General features: G+C 44.5%; 2 protein-coding genes across 3 annotated transcripts in view; one reads left to right on the forward strand and one right to left on the reverse strand.

Annotated features, from left to right (window-relative positions):
• Positions 1 to 14,186, forward strand: part of ST6GALNAC4 (ST6 N-acetylgalactosaminide alpha-2,6-sialyltransferase 4) — a 683,294-nt gene that overhangs the window by 172,654 nt on the left and 496,454 nt on the right. The window lies entirely within an intron of this gene.
• The window catches only part of MEGF9 (multiple EGF like domains 9), a 50,894-nt gene continuing 38,600 nt past the window's right edge, over positions 1,893 to 14,186 (reverse strand). The window contains exons 3-7 of one of the 2 annotated variants that reach the window (XR_011559694.1): positions 10,221 to 10,360; positions 7,948 to 8,091; positions 4,361 to 4,633; positions 2,395 to 3,371; positions 1,893 to 2,344 (exon numbers count right to left, since the gene is read on the reverse strand). Coding sequence is in view for 1 of the 2 variants with exons in the window: in XM_070758807.1 (XP_070614908.1) it covers positions 2,926 to 3,371; positions 4,361 to 4,633; positions 7,948 to 8,091; positions 10,221 to 10,360 (1,003 nt within the window). In the remaining variant the exon portion in view is untranslated. Of the gene's footprint in view, positions 3,372 to 4,360; positions 4,634 to 7,947; positions 8,092 to 10,220; positions 10,361 to 14,186 lie in introns of both variants that reach the window. The other variant, XM_070758807.1, reaches the window with a different exon arrangement.

Here is a 14,186-nt window from a genome sequence, read left to right on the forward strand (position 1 = left end):
TGCCCTCCTCCTCTTCTTCCTCCTCCTCCTCCTCCTCATCTTCCTCCTCTTCCTTTCTGCAAAAACTATTCTCTTCTAGCTCTGATGATGTTACCTAGTTTGGGTCATGAAACATCTGTAAGAAAACAACCAAGCTCAGAGAGGACCACGATCCCCATAGTCATTGTTGTCTCCCTCCTCCTCCTCTTCCTCTTCCTCCTCCTCCTCCTCCTCCTCCTTTCTGCAAACACTACTCTCTTCTAACTCTGATGATGTTCTGTAGTTGGGTCATGAAAAGTCTGTAAGAAAACAACCAAGCTCAGAAAGCACCAAGGACCCCCACAGTCGTTGTCGTTCTCCTCTTCCTTCTCCACTGATGATGTTACCTCCACTGATGATGTTACCTAGTTTGGGTGATAAAACATCTGCAAGAAGACCCTCAAGAGAACACCAAGGAAACCCTTCAGATGATTGACTTCCTCCTCAAAATAATGTTATATGGAATTACAGTATTTAGAGAGAGGAACCAGCTTCTTAGAGAAGAGGGTTTTGGTTGATAGTTCTTAATCCGGTGTTGCCTACTGAAATACCGAGAGAAACCAAATGGGAACCAAGTCACATTGTCAACTTGCAAAACTTTCAAGTTGGCATAAGCAGGAGTGGGGTGAGAACTGACAGAGTTGCTGGGTCCTCCTTACCGAAAAGACATTCCACACATGCCTTTCTCCTGATAGTATCCTAGATTAACAGAGTCAAAAGGAGGGGTGGGATTTTTAATAGCTCATCAACGTTGTCCATTGTAGAATGTGATTTATGACATGCCCAGGGAGGAGGGGGGAGACAGGGTCATAGGGGGCCATAAATTAGGCGAGGTCAGAGCTGACTCCACCTGAGTAATTGCCGGAATGTTGCTCCTAATAAATGACTGGGTTCCTTTTGAAACTTGGCTCGTGGCTCGTGAATTAATTAGGGCACCTTTCGGAAACTTCGCACACACCTGGTGACACCCACAGTCTTGAGAACAGAGACTGTGCAGCAAAGAAGACCCTAATAGCACCTATTCTGATGGCGTCCTCTGTTCTAGATCATTCTTCTAGATCATGTTCTACAGATGTTCTCATAATCCGAAGGACATCTTGGTCTAGAATTTCAGGCAAAGAAAATGTAATGTAGACGATCTGTCAGAATGAGGAACTCTCGAATCCTGATGTATATGGGCAAGAATAGGATAATATAATAATAATAATAATAAGATATATTAGGGCAAGAAACGTCTGGAAATCCAAGCCACCTTCTAAGCTCCCATTCAAAAAGTAGCAGATAACAAATTTTGCCATGAGTTTATGAACTTAATTGGAAAAGCCAGTTGCTCCACTCTTGCAAGTCATATAATTCCTAAATTAAGTTGTCTATTTTGATTAATGGGTTTTCATTACAACGAAGACATCCTTATTCCCAAATAAATGGAAAGTTCCAAATTCAATCCAGATTCTAACATTTGTACCAGAGAAATCTGAATTCTACTTACATATCCTAGACCGACTTTGTATTCAGGGGAACAATTCTAATACCGTGTTTTCCCCAAAATAAGACCAGGTTATATATTATTTTTCTTCTTCCAAAAGATGCATTAGGGCTTATTTTCAGGTCAAGTCTTATTTTGGAGGAAATACGGTACTAATTGCATCCATCTGGCTGATGATCTTAACTGGGGCTTATTTAGTGGGTAGGGCTTATATTACAAGCATCTTAAAAATGATGTTAGGTCTTATTTTCCGGCTGGGTCTTATTTTCAGGGAAACAGGGTTCTCAGCTCTCTCTCTCTCTCACACTATCCTAAATCCTTGCCTCCGCCAAAACCACAAATATAAAGGTTAAAAATCCTTGAAATAACAAGCAAGGGAAACTGAAACTTGAAGTTGCAAACAACTTGTATTTTTCGAGACCGAGAGATTTGCAACAAACCTCTTTTCATCCGGAGTCCCAGCTCCAGATATTCACCCCCTAAATTTACAGCACTTTAATACTATACTTTACTTTCTCTCACTCCATTTCTTAGCTTAGGTCTGGTTTCATTTGGCCTCGTGGGGTTTTTTTTAGCGACACCCTGAACCCCTGTACAGATTTTTTTTTAATCTTAAAACAGTCAAAATTCGACATCTGATCTTTTTTATACACACCGTTTTTGCTCGGAATACGGTTTCCGTAAAAATTCTTCACCTCATCTTTCACGCTTCCTATCTGCGAAAAGGAATCCAGGTCGAAGCAAGATAGAGAAGCCAAAAATTAAAATTAAAAAGCCACGTTTCACTTTTAAATAACGTTACTAGCTTGGGAGGAACTATTCACAAATAAGTTTAGGTCCCTAAGTCCCTTTTTTGGGGGGGGGGAAAGAGAGGAGAACGAAGGAGTTACGCAAAACTTTGGTCACCGTTATCCTGTCTGGATCCATCAATCGTTCTTTTTTTAAAAAAATAGCAAAACTCAGACCGAGAGACATTTTTGATTCTTCTTGTCCAAGCTTTGTCACTGATCGCTTTTCCAACAAGCGCTTTTTTAAAAAAAATCATTTTCCAATAGGTCTGCCTGGGTTTTCTGAGTCGCCAATGAGACGCTTTCTGAGTGATTTCTCCAAGGGTTCCATACAAAAATATATATTCAAGCAGCTGCTTTTTAAAAAAAAAAATTATAGGCGAATTCCCACTGTGGCCTCAGAAAGGCCGAGCTGAATCCAATTTGTAATTTTCATTGGACTCACTTCTGCCATTATCTGACTCTTGTCTTCTTGTTGGACAATTGACTAAAAGCTTGGCCAACCCAAGAAAATGAAAATATCTAGGTCCTTCTGGCTGAAACACAGGAACCATCCAATCTTCACCCAAAGCGCCCTGGCACTGATTCTATTTTTTTAAATATAAATTTGCAATCCGTTCCAGCCCGGATTTGTCACGCTTTGTAGTTATGCATGGGCGTGGCCAACGTCAACTGTCCGTTGGGCACCACTTCGTTAGCGTCATCTTCCAACAAGCCGGAAATGTCCGCGTTGGGGATACTGTCATGGTAGCTACTGAAGCTAATGTTGTCCTCCTTCAGTTCGATGGTCCAGAAAGGAGCATTCAGCTTCCGGTTCTGGTACTCGCGATATGTGTAGACGGCGCCTACAAAGCCCATCAGCAGAACGACCAGGATGATGATGACAGTCAGGATGATGATGTTGAACTGGGCCCAGGAGACGTCAGCCAATGTTGACGTGCTGTTCTCCGAAGATGGACTTGGGAAAGCCGGTTGTACCGTCGGCTGCACCAGCGTGGCGTTGAAAACCATAGTAGGCGAGACGGTTGAAGCGTTGAAGTTTGGAGTGGTAGGGATGAGCCTTGGGGCTGGAGTATATTCTACATTTTTAAAAAAATAGGACAGAGGCAGATATGTTGGCATTAAAATTAAGAAGCAAAGAAGACTAAGAATACAGTGGTACCTCTACTTAATGATCTTAATTCGTTCCTTGACCAGGTTCTTAAGTAGAAAGGTTTGTAAGAAGAAGTAATTTTTCCCATAGGAATCAATGTAAAAACAAATAATGTGTGCGATTGGAGAAACCACAGGGAGGGTGGAGGCCCTGTTTCCTCCCAGGAGATTCCTAGAGAGGCCCCATGGAGGCTTCTCCCCCATCTTTTCCATCCCTGTTTCCTCCCAGGAGATTCCTAGAGAGGCCCCATGGAGGCTTCTCTCTACCTTTTCTGGCCATGTTTCCTCCCAGGAGATTCGTAGAGAGGTCGCACAGAGGGTTCTCCCTGCCTTTTCTGGCCCTGTTTCCTGAGAGGAGATTCCTAGAGAGACCCCGTGGAGGCTTCTCCCCACCTTTTCATGCCCTCTTTCCTCCCAGGAGATTCCTAGAGAGGCCCCACAGAGGCTTCTCCCTGCCTTTTCTGGCCCTATTTCCTCCCAGGAGATTCCTAGAGAGGCCCCACAGAGGCTTCTCCCTGCCTTTTCTGGCCCTGTTTCCTCCCAGGAGATTCCTAGAGAGGCCCCACGGAGGCTTCTCCCTGCCTTTTCTGGCCCTGTTTCCTCCCAGGAGATTCCTAGAGAGGCCCCACGGAGGCTTCTCCCTGCCTTTTCTGGCTCTGTTTCCTCCCAGGAGATTCCTAGAGAGGCCCCACAAAGGCTTCTCCCTGCCTTTTCCAGTTACAGTTTTGGAGGCTCAGGTTTGAAAGTGGAAAATCGTTCTTGAGAAGAAGCAAAAAAATCTTGAACACCCGATTCTTATCTAGGAAAGTTCATAAGTAGAGGCGTTCTTAGGTAGAGGTACCACTGTATTCTGAAAAATACAGTAACTTATGCACGGTGCTAGAATGTGTGAACCCAGTGGGAGAAAACTCTTTACCTTCCTTGGTGCAATTCGCTCCTTCCAAACGTTGGACGTAGCCTTCTTGGCACTTCTCGCAATGAACTCCGGCTGTGTGGTAGAGGCAACCGATGCATTCACCCGTATCTGCCTTGCAGACTCTCGGAGAAATGGTGGGGTCCACGTTCCCATTGCATTGGCATTTCAGGCAGATGCTGTCCGAGCTGTAGTAGCCGTTGTCGCATTCGTTACAGAGACGGCCGATGTAGCCCGGGCGACATTCCTCACAGGTTGGGTTTTGCTGACCAGGTTCTAATTGGGGAAGAGGGATGTTAGTTAGTCCAACGGCTCCTGTTTCCGCATTGCCGGCAGTCAGTTCAAGCAGGCTATGCACATTCTAGTAATAACGGTTGTGAAGATGCAACGAGGAGGAAGAATTTATTTTATTTATTTATTCTTTGTTCGATATACAATACATATGGAAGAGAATAGACATTAAGTAATATATATAATGATAGAAAGTAAAAAGAAGAGATGGGAGGGAGAGAATATATATGATATAAGAGATAAGGAGATAATATATATGATATATATATATATATAATATATATAGATAGATAGATAAGGAGAGAATATATACGATATATGAGATAAGGAAATTGGACAGGGGACGATAGGCACACCAGTGCACTTATGTACGTCCCTTACTGGCCTCTTAGGAACCTGGAGAGGTCAATCGTGGATAGTCTAAGGGAGAAATGTTGGGGGTTGGGGGTGGACACTATTGAGTCCGGTAATGAGTTCCACGCTTCGACAACTCGATTGTTAAAGTCATATTTTTACAGTCAAGTTTGGAGCGGTTAATATTAAATTTGAATCTGTTGTGTGCTCTTGTGTTGTTGCGGTTGAAGCTGAAGTAGTCGTTGACTAGAAGGACGTTGCAGCATATGATCTTGTGGGCAATACTTAAATCGTGTTTTAGGCGCCGCAGTTCTAAGCTTTCAAGACCCAGGATAGATAGTCTATTTTTGTAGGGTATTCTGTTTCGAGTGGAGGAGTGAAGGGCTCTTCTGGTGAAATATCTTTGGACGTTTTCGATAGTGTTGATGTCTGAGATGTGGTGTGGGTTCCAGACAGATGAGCTGTATTCGAGAATGGGTCTGGCATAGGAATGGAAGAAGAAAGTAAGGAGGAGGAGGAAGGAAGAGTAGAGGAGGAAGAAGAAGACAAAGAAAGAAGGGGGAATGGAGGAGAAAAAGAAGGAAAAGTAGAGGAGGAAGAAGAAGACAAAGAAAGAAGAAAGAAGAATGGAGGAAAAAAGAAGGCAGAGTAGAGGAGGAAGGAGGCAAAGGAAGGAGGAATGGAGGGAAAAGAAGGAAGAGTAGAGGAGGAGGAGGAAGACAAAGGAAGAAGGAGGAATGGAGGGGAAAGAAGGCAGAGTAGAGGAGGACGAAGACAAAGAAAGAAGAAAGAATGAAGGGGAAAGGGGAGGAAGAGTAGAGGAGGAGGAAAAAGGCAGAGAAAGAAGAAAGAAGGAGGAATGGAGGGGAAAAGGAAGGAAGAGTAGAGGAGGAAGAAGAATAGAAGAACGAAGAAGAAGAAAAAAGGAAGAATAATGGAGATGGAGGACAGAAGAAAGAGAAGAAGGAATCCACCAAAATGCTTTGAGACCAGATCTGTACATGAACTTGACGAGATAACTGACAAGACATGGGTCCTAAGAAGATCTCCGGACGGAAACTCTGGTGATCTTACTGGGTCTCAGCAACTCAATTGTGGTTGATCATTCTTACATCAATGATGTTGACCAGCCAGAAGAGGGAGCTATTTCTCCATCAAGGATGAATCACTTATTGGTCAATGCAACCAGAGCAAGTGACCAGCAGAGGGAGATGAAGACCCAGCAAGCACAACGCAACTGCCTATTGCGGTGTTCTCGAGACTATGGATTATTCTGTCCGCCATAATTTCTCTTCCACTTCTCTATCTTGAGTACCACGACAACCAGAGAGTCCGTGTGACTTCTTCATTTCTATAAGCTCAAATAAGACCAGCCCAAACGATCTAAGACCCCGAGCTCACTGTAACAGCATTGCCAAAAAAAAGGTACTAAGAATTGTTAACCCCACTGTATTTTTGGAGTATTAGACACACCTTAGTTTTGGGGAAGGAAAATAGGGAAAAGAACCTGCTTACCAGACATTTATCTGGCTAGCGTCCTTAGTCTGCTCAGCTTCAGCACACTATTTTATCCCCTGGTTAGGGCTTTTTTTTAAAAAAAAAAACCTTATTTAGAGAGAGTAACAAGGAAAGAGCTTGCAAGCAGGTAAGAGCTGAGAACATCCTTAGCACCTGGTTAGGACTGGAAAGAAACATTTGGAGCAAGTTAGACCAATGGGGAAAAAAATCCCTTCAAAGACCTAGGTCTTGGAAAATATTATTTGCAGAGAGTAACAATGAAAGATCTTGCAAGTCGGTAAGAACTGGGAATATCGTCAGCACTTGGTTAGGGCTGGAAAGAAACATATTCAGAGCAAGTAGAGCGATGTAAAAAATAGCCTGCAAATACTTAAGGCTGGAAAAACATTCTTCATAGAGAGAAACAATGAAAGAGTCAGCAAGGTAAGAGCTGGGAATATTGTTAGTACAGTGATACCTCGTCTTACAAACCCCTCGTCATACAAACTTTTCGAGATACAAACCCGGGATTTAAGATTTTTTTGCCTCTTCTTACAAACTATTTTCACCTTACAAACCCAAGCCGCCACCACTGGGATGCCCTGCCTCCGGACTTCTGTTGCCAGTGACGTGCCCATTTTTGCACTGCTGGGATTCCCCTGAGGCTCCCCTCCATGGGAAACAGCACCTCCGGACTTTTGCAATGCTACAATTTTGCTGAGGCTCCCCTCGCTGGGAAACCCCACCTCCGGACTTCCGTTGCCAGCGAAGCACCCGTTTTTGCACTGCTGGGATTCCCCTGCAGCATCACAAAAACACGGAAGTCCGTAGATGGGGTTTCCCATGGAGGGGAGCCTCAGGGAAATCCCAGCAGCGCAAAAACGGGCACTTCGGCTGGCAAAAGGGGTGAGTTTGGGGCTTGCACACATTAATCGCTTTTCCATTGATTCCTATGGGAAACATTGTTTCGTCTTACAAACCTTTCGCCTTACAAACCTCATCCGAGAACCAATTAAGTTTGTAATGCGAGGTATCACTGTACTTAGTTAGGGCTGGGTGGAGGAGCTACGCCTGCCTGCCTGCCTGCCTGCCTCCCCGCCTTTTCCGGCCCTGTTTCCTCCCAGGAGATTCCTAGAGAGGCCCCACGCAGGCTTCTCCCTGCCTTTTCCGGTTACAGTTTCGGAGGCTCGGGTTTGTAAGTGGAAAATGGTTCTTGGGAAGAGGCAAAAAAATCTTGAACACCCGGTTCTTATCTAGAAAAGTTCGTAAGTAGAAGCGTTTGTAGGTAGAGGTACCACTGTATACTGCTTTTTATTCTTGCTTTTTATTTCGATATGCTGCCCCGAGTCCATTGCAGAAGGGCGGCTTATAAATCTAATCAATTCAATTCTTCGCCACCACCACCCGCCACTCAATGCACATCAACCTATGAAGAAAAACCACCTTACTTATCTCACAGCTGCCGCTGGAAAATTCCGTGGAGCAAGGGCAGCGGATACACTCGTGAAGGTCGGAGTGGTTGTGGTAAAACTGCTTTTTGCAATCCTCACAGTACGCGCCTTCGGTGTTCCCACGGCAATTAAGACAAGTGCCTACGTTGGAAGACAAACAGACAAAGCAACAGAAATGATGCAGCAGTTTGGAAGGCGATGCGACATTTCATGGGACGATGCTCGAGTCAAAATTGTTCCCCGAATGATTATTTCGGAATAACAGAGTTGGAAGGGGGCCTTAGAGGCCTTGCTCAAAGCAGGAAACTGTATCCAGGGTGCGTTCCAAAAGTAATGAAATTTGTTGTGGTTAGCTCTGGCCCAGCTCCTGCCCCAAGGACTGTGGATGTGGGGGAGACATCCACATGCTGCAGGCCTGTTTTGCCCCCGGTGGAATCTGATGATGAAGGCTCCTCTGACCAAGAAGACATGAGTGACAGGGAGGAGGAGAGTGTGGCAGACAGCTCAGAAGGAGATCAATTATCTAGCTCCTCCTTGGATTCAGAACAAGAGTTAATGATACAGCCACGCATGCAGAGAGCGATGCATAGGCAGCAACAACTGAGAGATTATTATCAAAGAAAATGAGGCCACCTGTGGTTGGGTGGGGCTGTGGTAATTAGTGAGGCTGCTATAAATAGCAGCCTGTGGGTTTGGCCATTGTGGAGGATTATCTGATCATTGTGTTTCGTGACTGCTTTACTGACTTTGACCTTTTGTGTGCTGATTTTTCCCCATTTTGAAACTAAACCAGGGCAAAGTGTGTGTCACTTTGTGAAAAAAGAAGGATTGTGAATTGCCTCACAGCTGCAAGCTAAGTATCACAGAACTGATAAGGGACTTGTACAAATTACCAGTTTGTTTGGAGACAGTGCTCTTTGCTATACCAAAAGAGGGCTTAGTTTAAGTGAATTTTCATTATAAAGAACATTGTTTTGAATTTTCAAACGTGTGTGTGTCTGAAATTTGTACCTGTGAATTTTTGGGAGGAGTGTACCAGAGAGCCCGACAGAACAGAAATTATTATTTTTAAAGTAATTTATTGAACAGATTTGCACAAACACTTAAAATTCTTCAAAGTACTGTCCTTGGGCCTCTACACATTTTTTCCAGTGACTCTGCCATGACCAGTACGCGCCCTGAAAGACGTCTTCAGGGACCTCTTGCAAGTCTTTGTCACAGGTGATTGGATCTCTTCTATGGACAAAAAATGGGTCCCTTTCAGAGCTGGGAACAAAAAGAAGTCTGCTGGGGCGACGTCAGGACTATAGCGGGGGCCAGCGTTGGCACCTGGTGTTTGGCCAGGAACTCACAGACTCGTACTGCATTGTGGCAAGGCACGTTTTTCGTCCCTAGAACAGATCCAATCAGCCGTGATGAAGACCTTGCGAATTAAGGTTCAAATTAAGGTTCCTCAAACTAAGCTCTCCTGGTTAGTTCTTTTGGCCCATCTAAGATGCTTTAGGTTCCATCAGAGAAGGGTGAGATGGATCTCCAAACACCAAAAGAAATATAAAAAAACTTAGAAGATTGACGGGGGAAAAAGACCTCATGGTCCATCTAATCTGCCCCTATACTATTTCCTGTATTTTATCTTAGGATGGATCGATGTTTACCCCAGGCATGTTTCAATTCAGTTCCTGTGGATTTACCAACCACGTCTGCAGGAAGTTTGTTCCAAGCATCTACTACTCTTTCCGTCGAATAATATTTTCTCACGTTGCTTCTGATCTTTCCCCCAACTAACCTCAGATTGTGCCCCCTTGTCCTTGTGTTCACTTTCCTATTAAAAACACTTCCCTCCTGAACCCTATTTAACCCTTTGACATATTTAAATGTTTCGATCATGTCCCCCCTTTTCCTTCTGTCCTCCAGACTATACAGATTAAGTCTTTCCTGATAAGTTTTATGCTTAAGACCTTCCACCATTCTTGTAGCCGGTCTTTGGACCCATTCAATTTTGTCCATATCTTTTTGTAGGTTAGGTCTCCAGAACTGGACACAGTATTATTCCAAATGGGGTCTCACCAGCACTCTATACAGCGGGATCACAATCTCCCTCTTCCTGCTTGTTATACCTCTAGCTATGCAGCCAAGCATTCTACTTGGATAACCCTTCTCCTCCGATATGCACTGAGATAGATTTTGCCATGTGAATTGTTCCTCCTGGAGGACCCTTCCCCATTAGGGACCACTCCTCCCAAAACAACCCCAGTGCATCCCCGTTTTACCTGTCAAAGGATCACACTGCGAAGAATGATTGTCGCACCGACATGGCTGGCAGGTGGTCCCGTTGAATTTGGAGAACCCTTCCTGGCACTGGGCACATTTGATCCCCATGGCTCCAGTTTTGCACCGGCATCTCCCAAGACTGTTTGGAAACAAAGAAACCAGAGATCAAACAGGAGGCATTGGGGAGGGGTCTTCGAAAGCAGAGATATTGCAATCCATGAAACCTGGGGTGAAGGATGAGTGGAAAATTGGGTCTTTTCCATGGTGGTGGGTGGGCGGGCAGACGGACAGACGGACAGACAGACAGACATTAGATAGAAGGCAGATACAAGAGATATGGTATTGGGTGGATGGGTGGATGGGTGGATGGACGGACGGACGGACGGACGGACAGACAGACAGACATAGAAACATAGAAGACTGACGGCAGAAAAAGACATCATGATCCATCTAGTCTGCCCTTATACTATTTTCTTTGTTTTATCTTAGGATGGATATATGTTTATCCCAGGCATGTTTAAATTCAGTTACTGTGGATTTATCAACCACGTCTGCTGGAAGTTTGTTCCAGACAGACAGACAGACAGACAGACATTAGATAGAAGGCAGATACAAGAGAAGAGAGAGAGAGATTAGACAGAAGTCAGATACAAGAGATTAGATTGATGATGATGATGATGATGATGATGAGAGAGAGAGATACAGACAGAGGAAGATGAAACAGAATACAGATACAAGAGATTAGATAGATAGATAGATAGATAGATAGATAGATAGATAGATAGATAGATAGATAGAAAGATAGATAGATAGATAGACAGACAAACAGGCAGATAGGCAGACATTAGATAGAAGGCAGATATGAGAGAGAGAGAGAGATTAGATGCAAGACAGATACAAAATTAGATAGAGAGCGACAGACAGACAGACACATTAGATAGAAGCCAGATAGAAGAGGAGAGAGATTAGATATAAAACAGGTACAAGAGATTAGATTGATGATAATGATGAGAAAGAGAGAGATACAGAGGGAGATTAGACGGAACACAGATACAAGAGATTAGACAGACATACAGACAGACATTAGATAGAAGGCAGATACAAGAGATGAGAGAAAGAGAGAGATTAGATAGAGGACAGATAATAATTAATAATAATAATTTATTAGATTTGTATGCTGCCCCTCTCCGAAGACTCGGGGCAGCTCACAACATCGATAAAAACAATATTATACTGGCACAAATCTAATATAAAAAAACCCCTAAAAACCCTATCAATTTAAAAAACCAAACAGCACATACATACCAAACATAAATTATAATAAGCCTGGGGGAAAGATGTCTCAAATCCCCCATGCCTGGCGGTATAGGTGGGTCTTAAGTAGTTTACGGAAGACAAGGAGGGTGGGAGCAGTTCTAATCTACGGGGGGAGTTGATTCGAGAGGGCCGGGGCCGCCACAGAGAAGACTCTTCCCTTGGGGCTCGCCAGACGACATTGTTTAGTCGACGGGACCCGGAGAAGGCCAACTCTGTGGGACCTTATCGGCCGCTGGGATTAGTGCGGTAGCAGGCGGTTCCGGAGGTACTCTGGTCCAATGCCATGTAGGGCTTTAAAGATACAAGAGATGCGAGATTAGATAGGTAGGTAGGTAGGTAGGTAGATAGATAGATACATAGGTAGGTAGGTAGGGAGAGAGATTAGGTAGGTAGGTAGGTAGGTAGGTAGGTACGTAGGTGGAGAGAGAGAAAATAAATAAATAAATGATAGTAGATGATAGACAGACAGACAGATAGGTAGAAAGACAGACAGAAGAGAGAGAGAAACCCATCTATTTCAGACCCTCAAATATTGAACAGCTGCTGTATTTATAACAGAGCACAGTTCATAGACTAAACCATCGTTTATTCCTCTAGCTGAAGGAAGAGCAAACTTCGCTTAACATGACAGAGTCCTCCCACTAGAAACCTAACTTCCTTCATTTCTAGGCAGCCACCTCCAGCTCTCTGCCCTTTCAAATTCTCCCTTTCTCAGTTGACACAGAGCGAGGATGGAAGTTATTAAGCGCTTTTAAAGGCAATTTGGGTGCCTGAAAGTTCAAATTTAATGCCGGTGTGGCAGGATGTTCAATTCAACTCAGATGGCAGGAAGCCATGGGCCAGAATGAAATCTTTCATATAAGAGACAGAAATCCTGGCTTTGCCCCCCCCTATCCCCCACCCCCTGGCTCAATGCCTCTATAGAATGCAACGTATGACAACATCCCCTTTCATGGCTTGCCTAGTGCGAAACCTCCTTCTCCGTTTATAGCCCTTCCACCCACCCCTCTGCAAAAATTTGAGAATTCATTTAAAGTTCAGGTCATAGAGACATAGGGCAATCTGGAAAATGATGTGTGTGAGAGAGAGAAGGAGAGCTCGGGAGAAAGAAAGAAAGAAAGAAAGAAAGAAAGAAAGAAAGAAAGAAAGAAAGAAAGAAAGAAAGAAAGAAAGAAAGAAAGAAAGAAAGAAAGAAGGAAATTTCTCTAGTGCTCACCACAGAACCAATTAGCCTTAAAATGAAGTTTATTTTGGGAGGGAGGGAGGGAGGGAGGGAAGGAAGGAAGGTAATTTCTGTAAAGTGTTCATAAAAGAACCAACCAGCCTTAAAATGAAGTTTATTTTGAGAGGGAGGGAAGGAAGGAAGGAAGGAAGGAAGGAAGGAAGGAAGGAAGGAAGGAAGGAAGGAAGGAAGGAAGGAAAGAAATTTCTGTAAAGTGTTCATAAAAGAACCAACCGGCCTTAAAATGAAGTTTATTTTGGAAAGGATGGAAGGAAGGAAAACAAAAAGAAGAGGGAGGGGGGGGGAAGAAGGAAGGAAAGAATGAAGAAAGAAATGAATGAAATTTCTGTAGTGCTCACCAAGGAACCAACCAGCCTTAAAATGAAGTTTATTTTGGGAAGGAAGGAAGGAAGGAAGGAGATTTCTGCAAAGTGTAACCAAGGAACCAATGAGCCTTAAAATAAAGAGATGGGGCATTGGGGATTGCCTCTCGCAAATGCCTCAACCACAATGACCTCAGCCACGGGCCAGTCTCCAAAATGAGCCAGGAACAAGGGGAGAAGCGAAAACCAGCCAAAAACGGAGGAGGGAAAGAGAGCAGTTCAGAGCATAAGGCCAAAGGCCAGAGACCAACTGAGGACCGGAACAATCCTGAAGATGGGGAGCTCTTTGTCTTCCTGTCCAGCCAAACTGGGACACACGGTTTTCTTTACAAAAGGAGATCATGCCGTTTTCCGGTGCTGCAGCTACTCTGTTTTCTGAACCCGAGCAGGAAAGAGCGAAGCAGCGGAGACCGAATGGCAAACTGGGACACGCGGTTATTGATGGCAACTGTTTATTATTGCCTGGATGAAATTAGGAAGACACTAAATGGGGCCGTACTGTGACAACCGAAGGCCATTGTCCAAGCTCTTCCTTGGCCCCCCTCTCCCCAATCTAGATGATTCTAGATTTGTTGACTTGGCGTTGACCTGCTTTCAATAGGGTGAAAAACAAGAAGGAAGGAAGGAGAGGAGAGGAAAGGGGAGGGGAGGGAGGGAGGATTGAAGGAAGGAAGGGAGGGAGGGAGGGAGGAAAGAAGGAGGAAGGGAGGATTGCAGGGAGGGAGGGAGGAAGGGAGGAAAGAAGGAGAAAGAAGGAGGATTGCAGGGAGGGAGGGAGCAGGTAGGAATAGAGGGAGAAAGGGAGGGAGGAGAAGAGAAAACATGGAAGTGAGGAAGGAAGGGAGGGAAGGAAGGAGGGAGGAAGGAAGGAAGAAAAGGGGGGAGGGAGGGAGGAGAGGAAGGAAGGAAGGAGGAGGGAGGGAGGAATAGAGGGAGAAATGGAGGGAGGAAAAGATGGAAGGTGGAAGAGAGGAAGGAATGAAGAAGGAAGGAAGGAAGAGAGGGTGGGAGTAAGAGAGGGAGGAAGAATTGTGGAAGAGAGG

This window comes from Erythrolamprus reginae, chromosome 8, assembly GCF_031021105.1.
Source record: "Erythrolamprus reginae isolate rEryReg1 chromosome 8, rEryReg1.hap1, whole genome shotgun sequence".
Taxonomy (NCBI): Eukaryota; Metazoa; Chordata; class Lepidosauria; order Squamata; family Dipsadidae; genus Erythrolamprus; species Erythrolamprus reginae.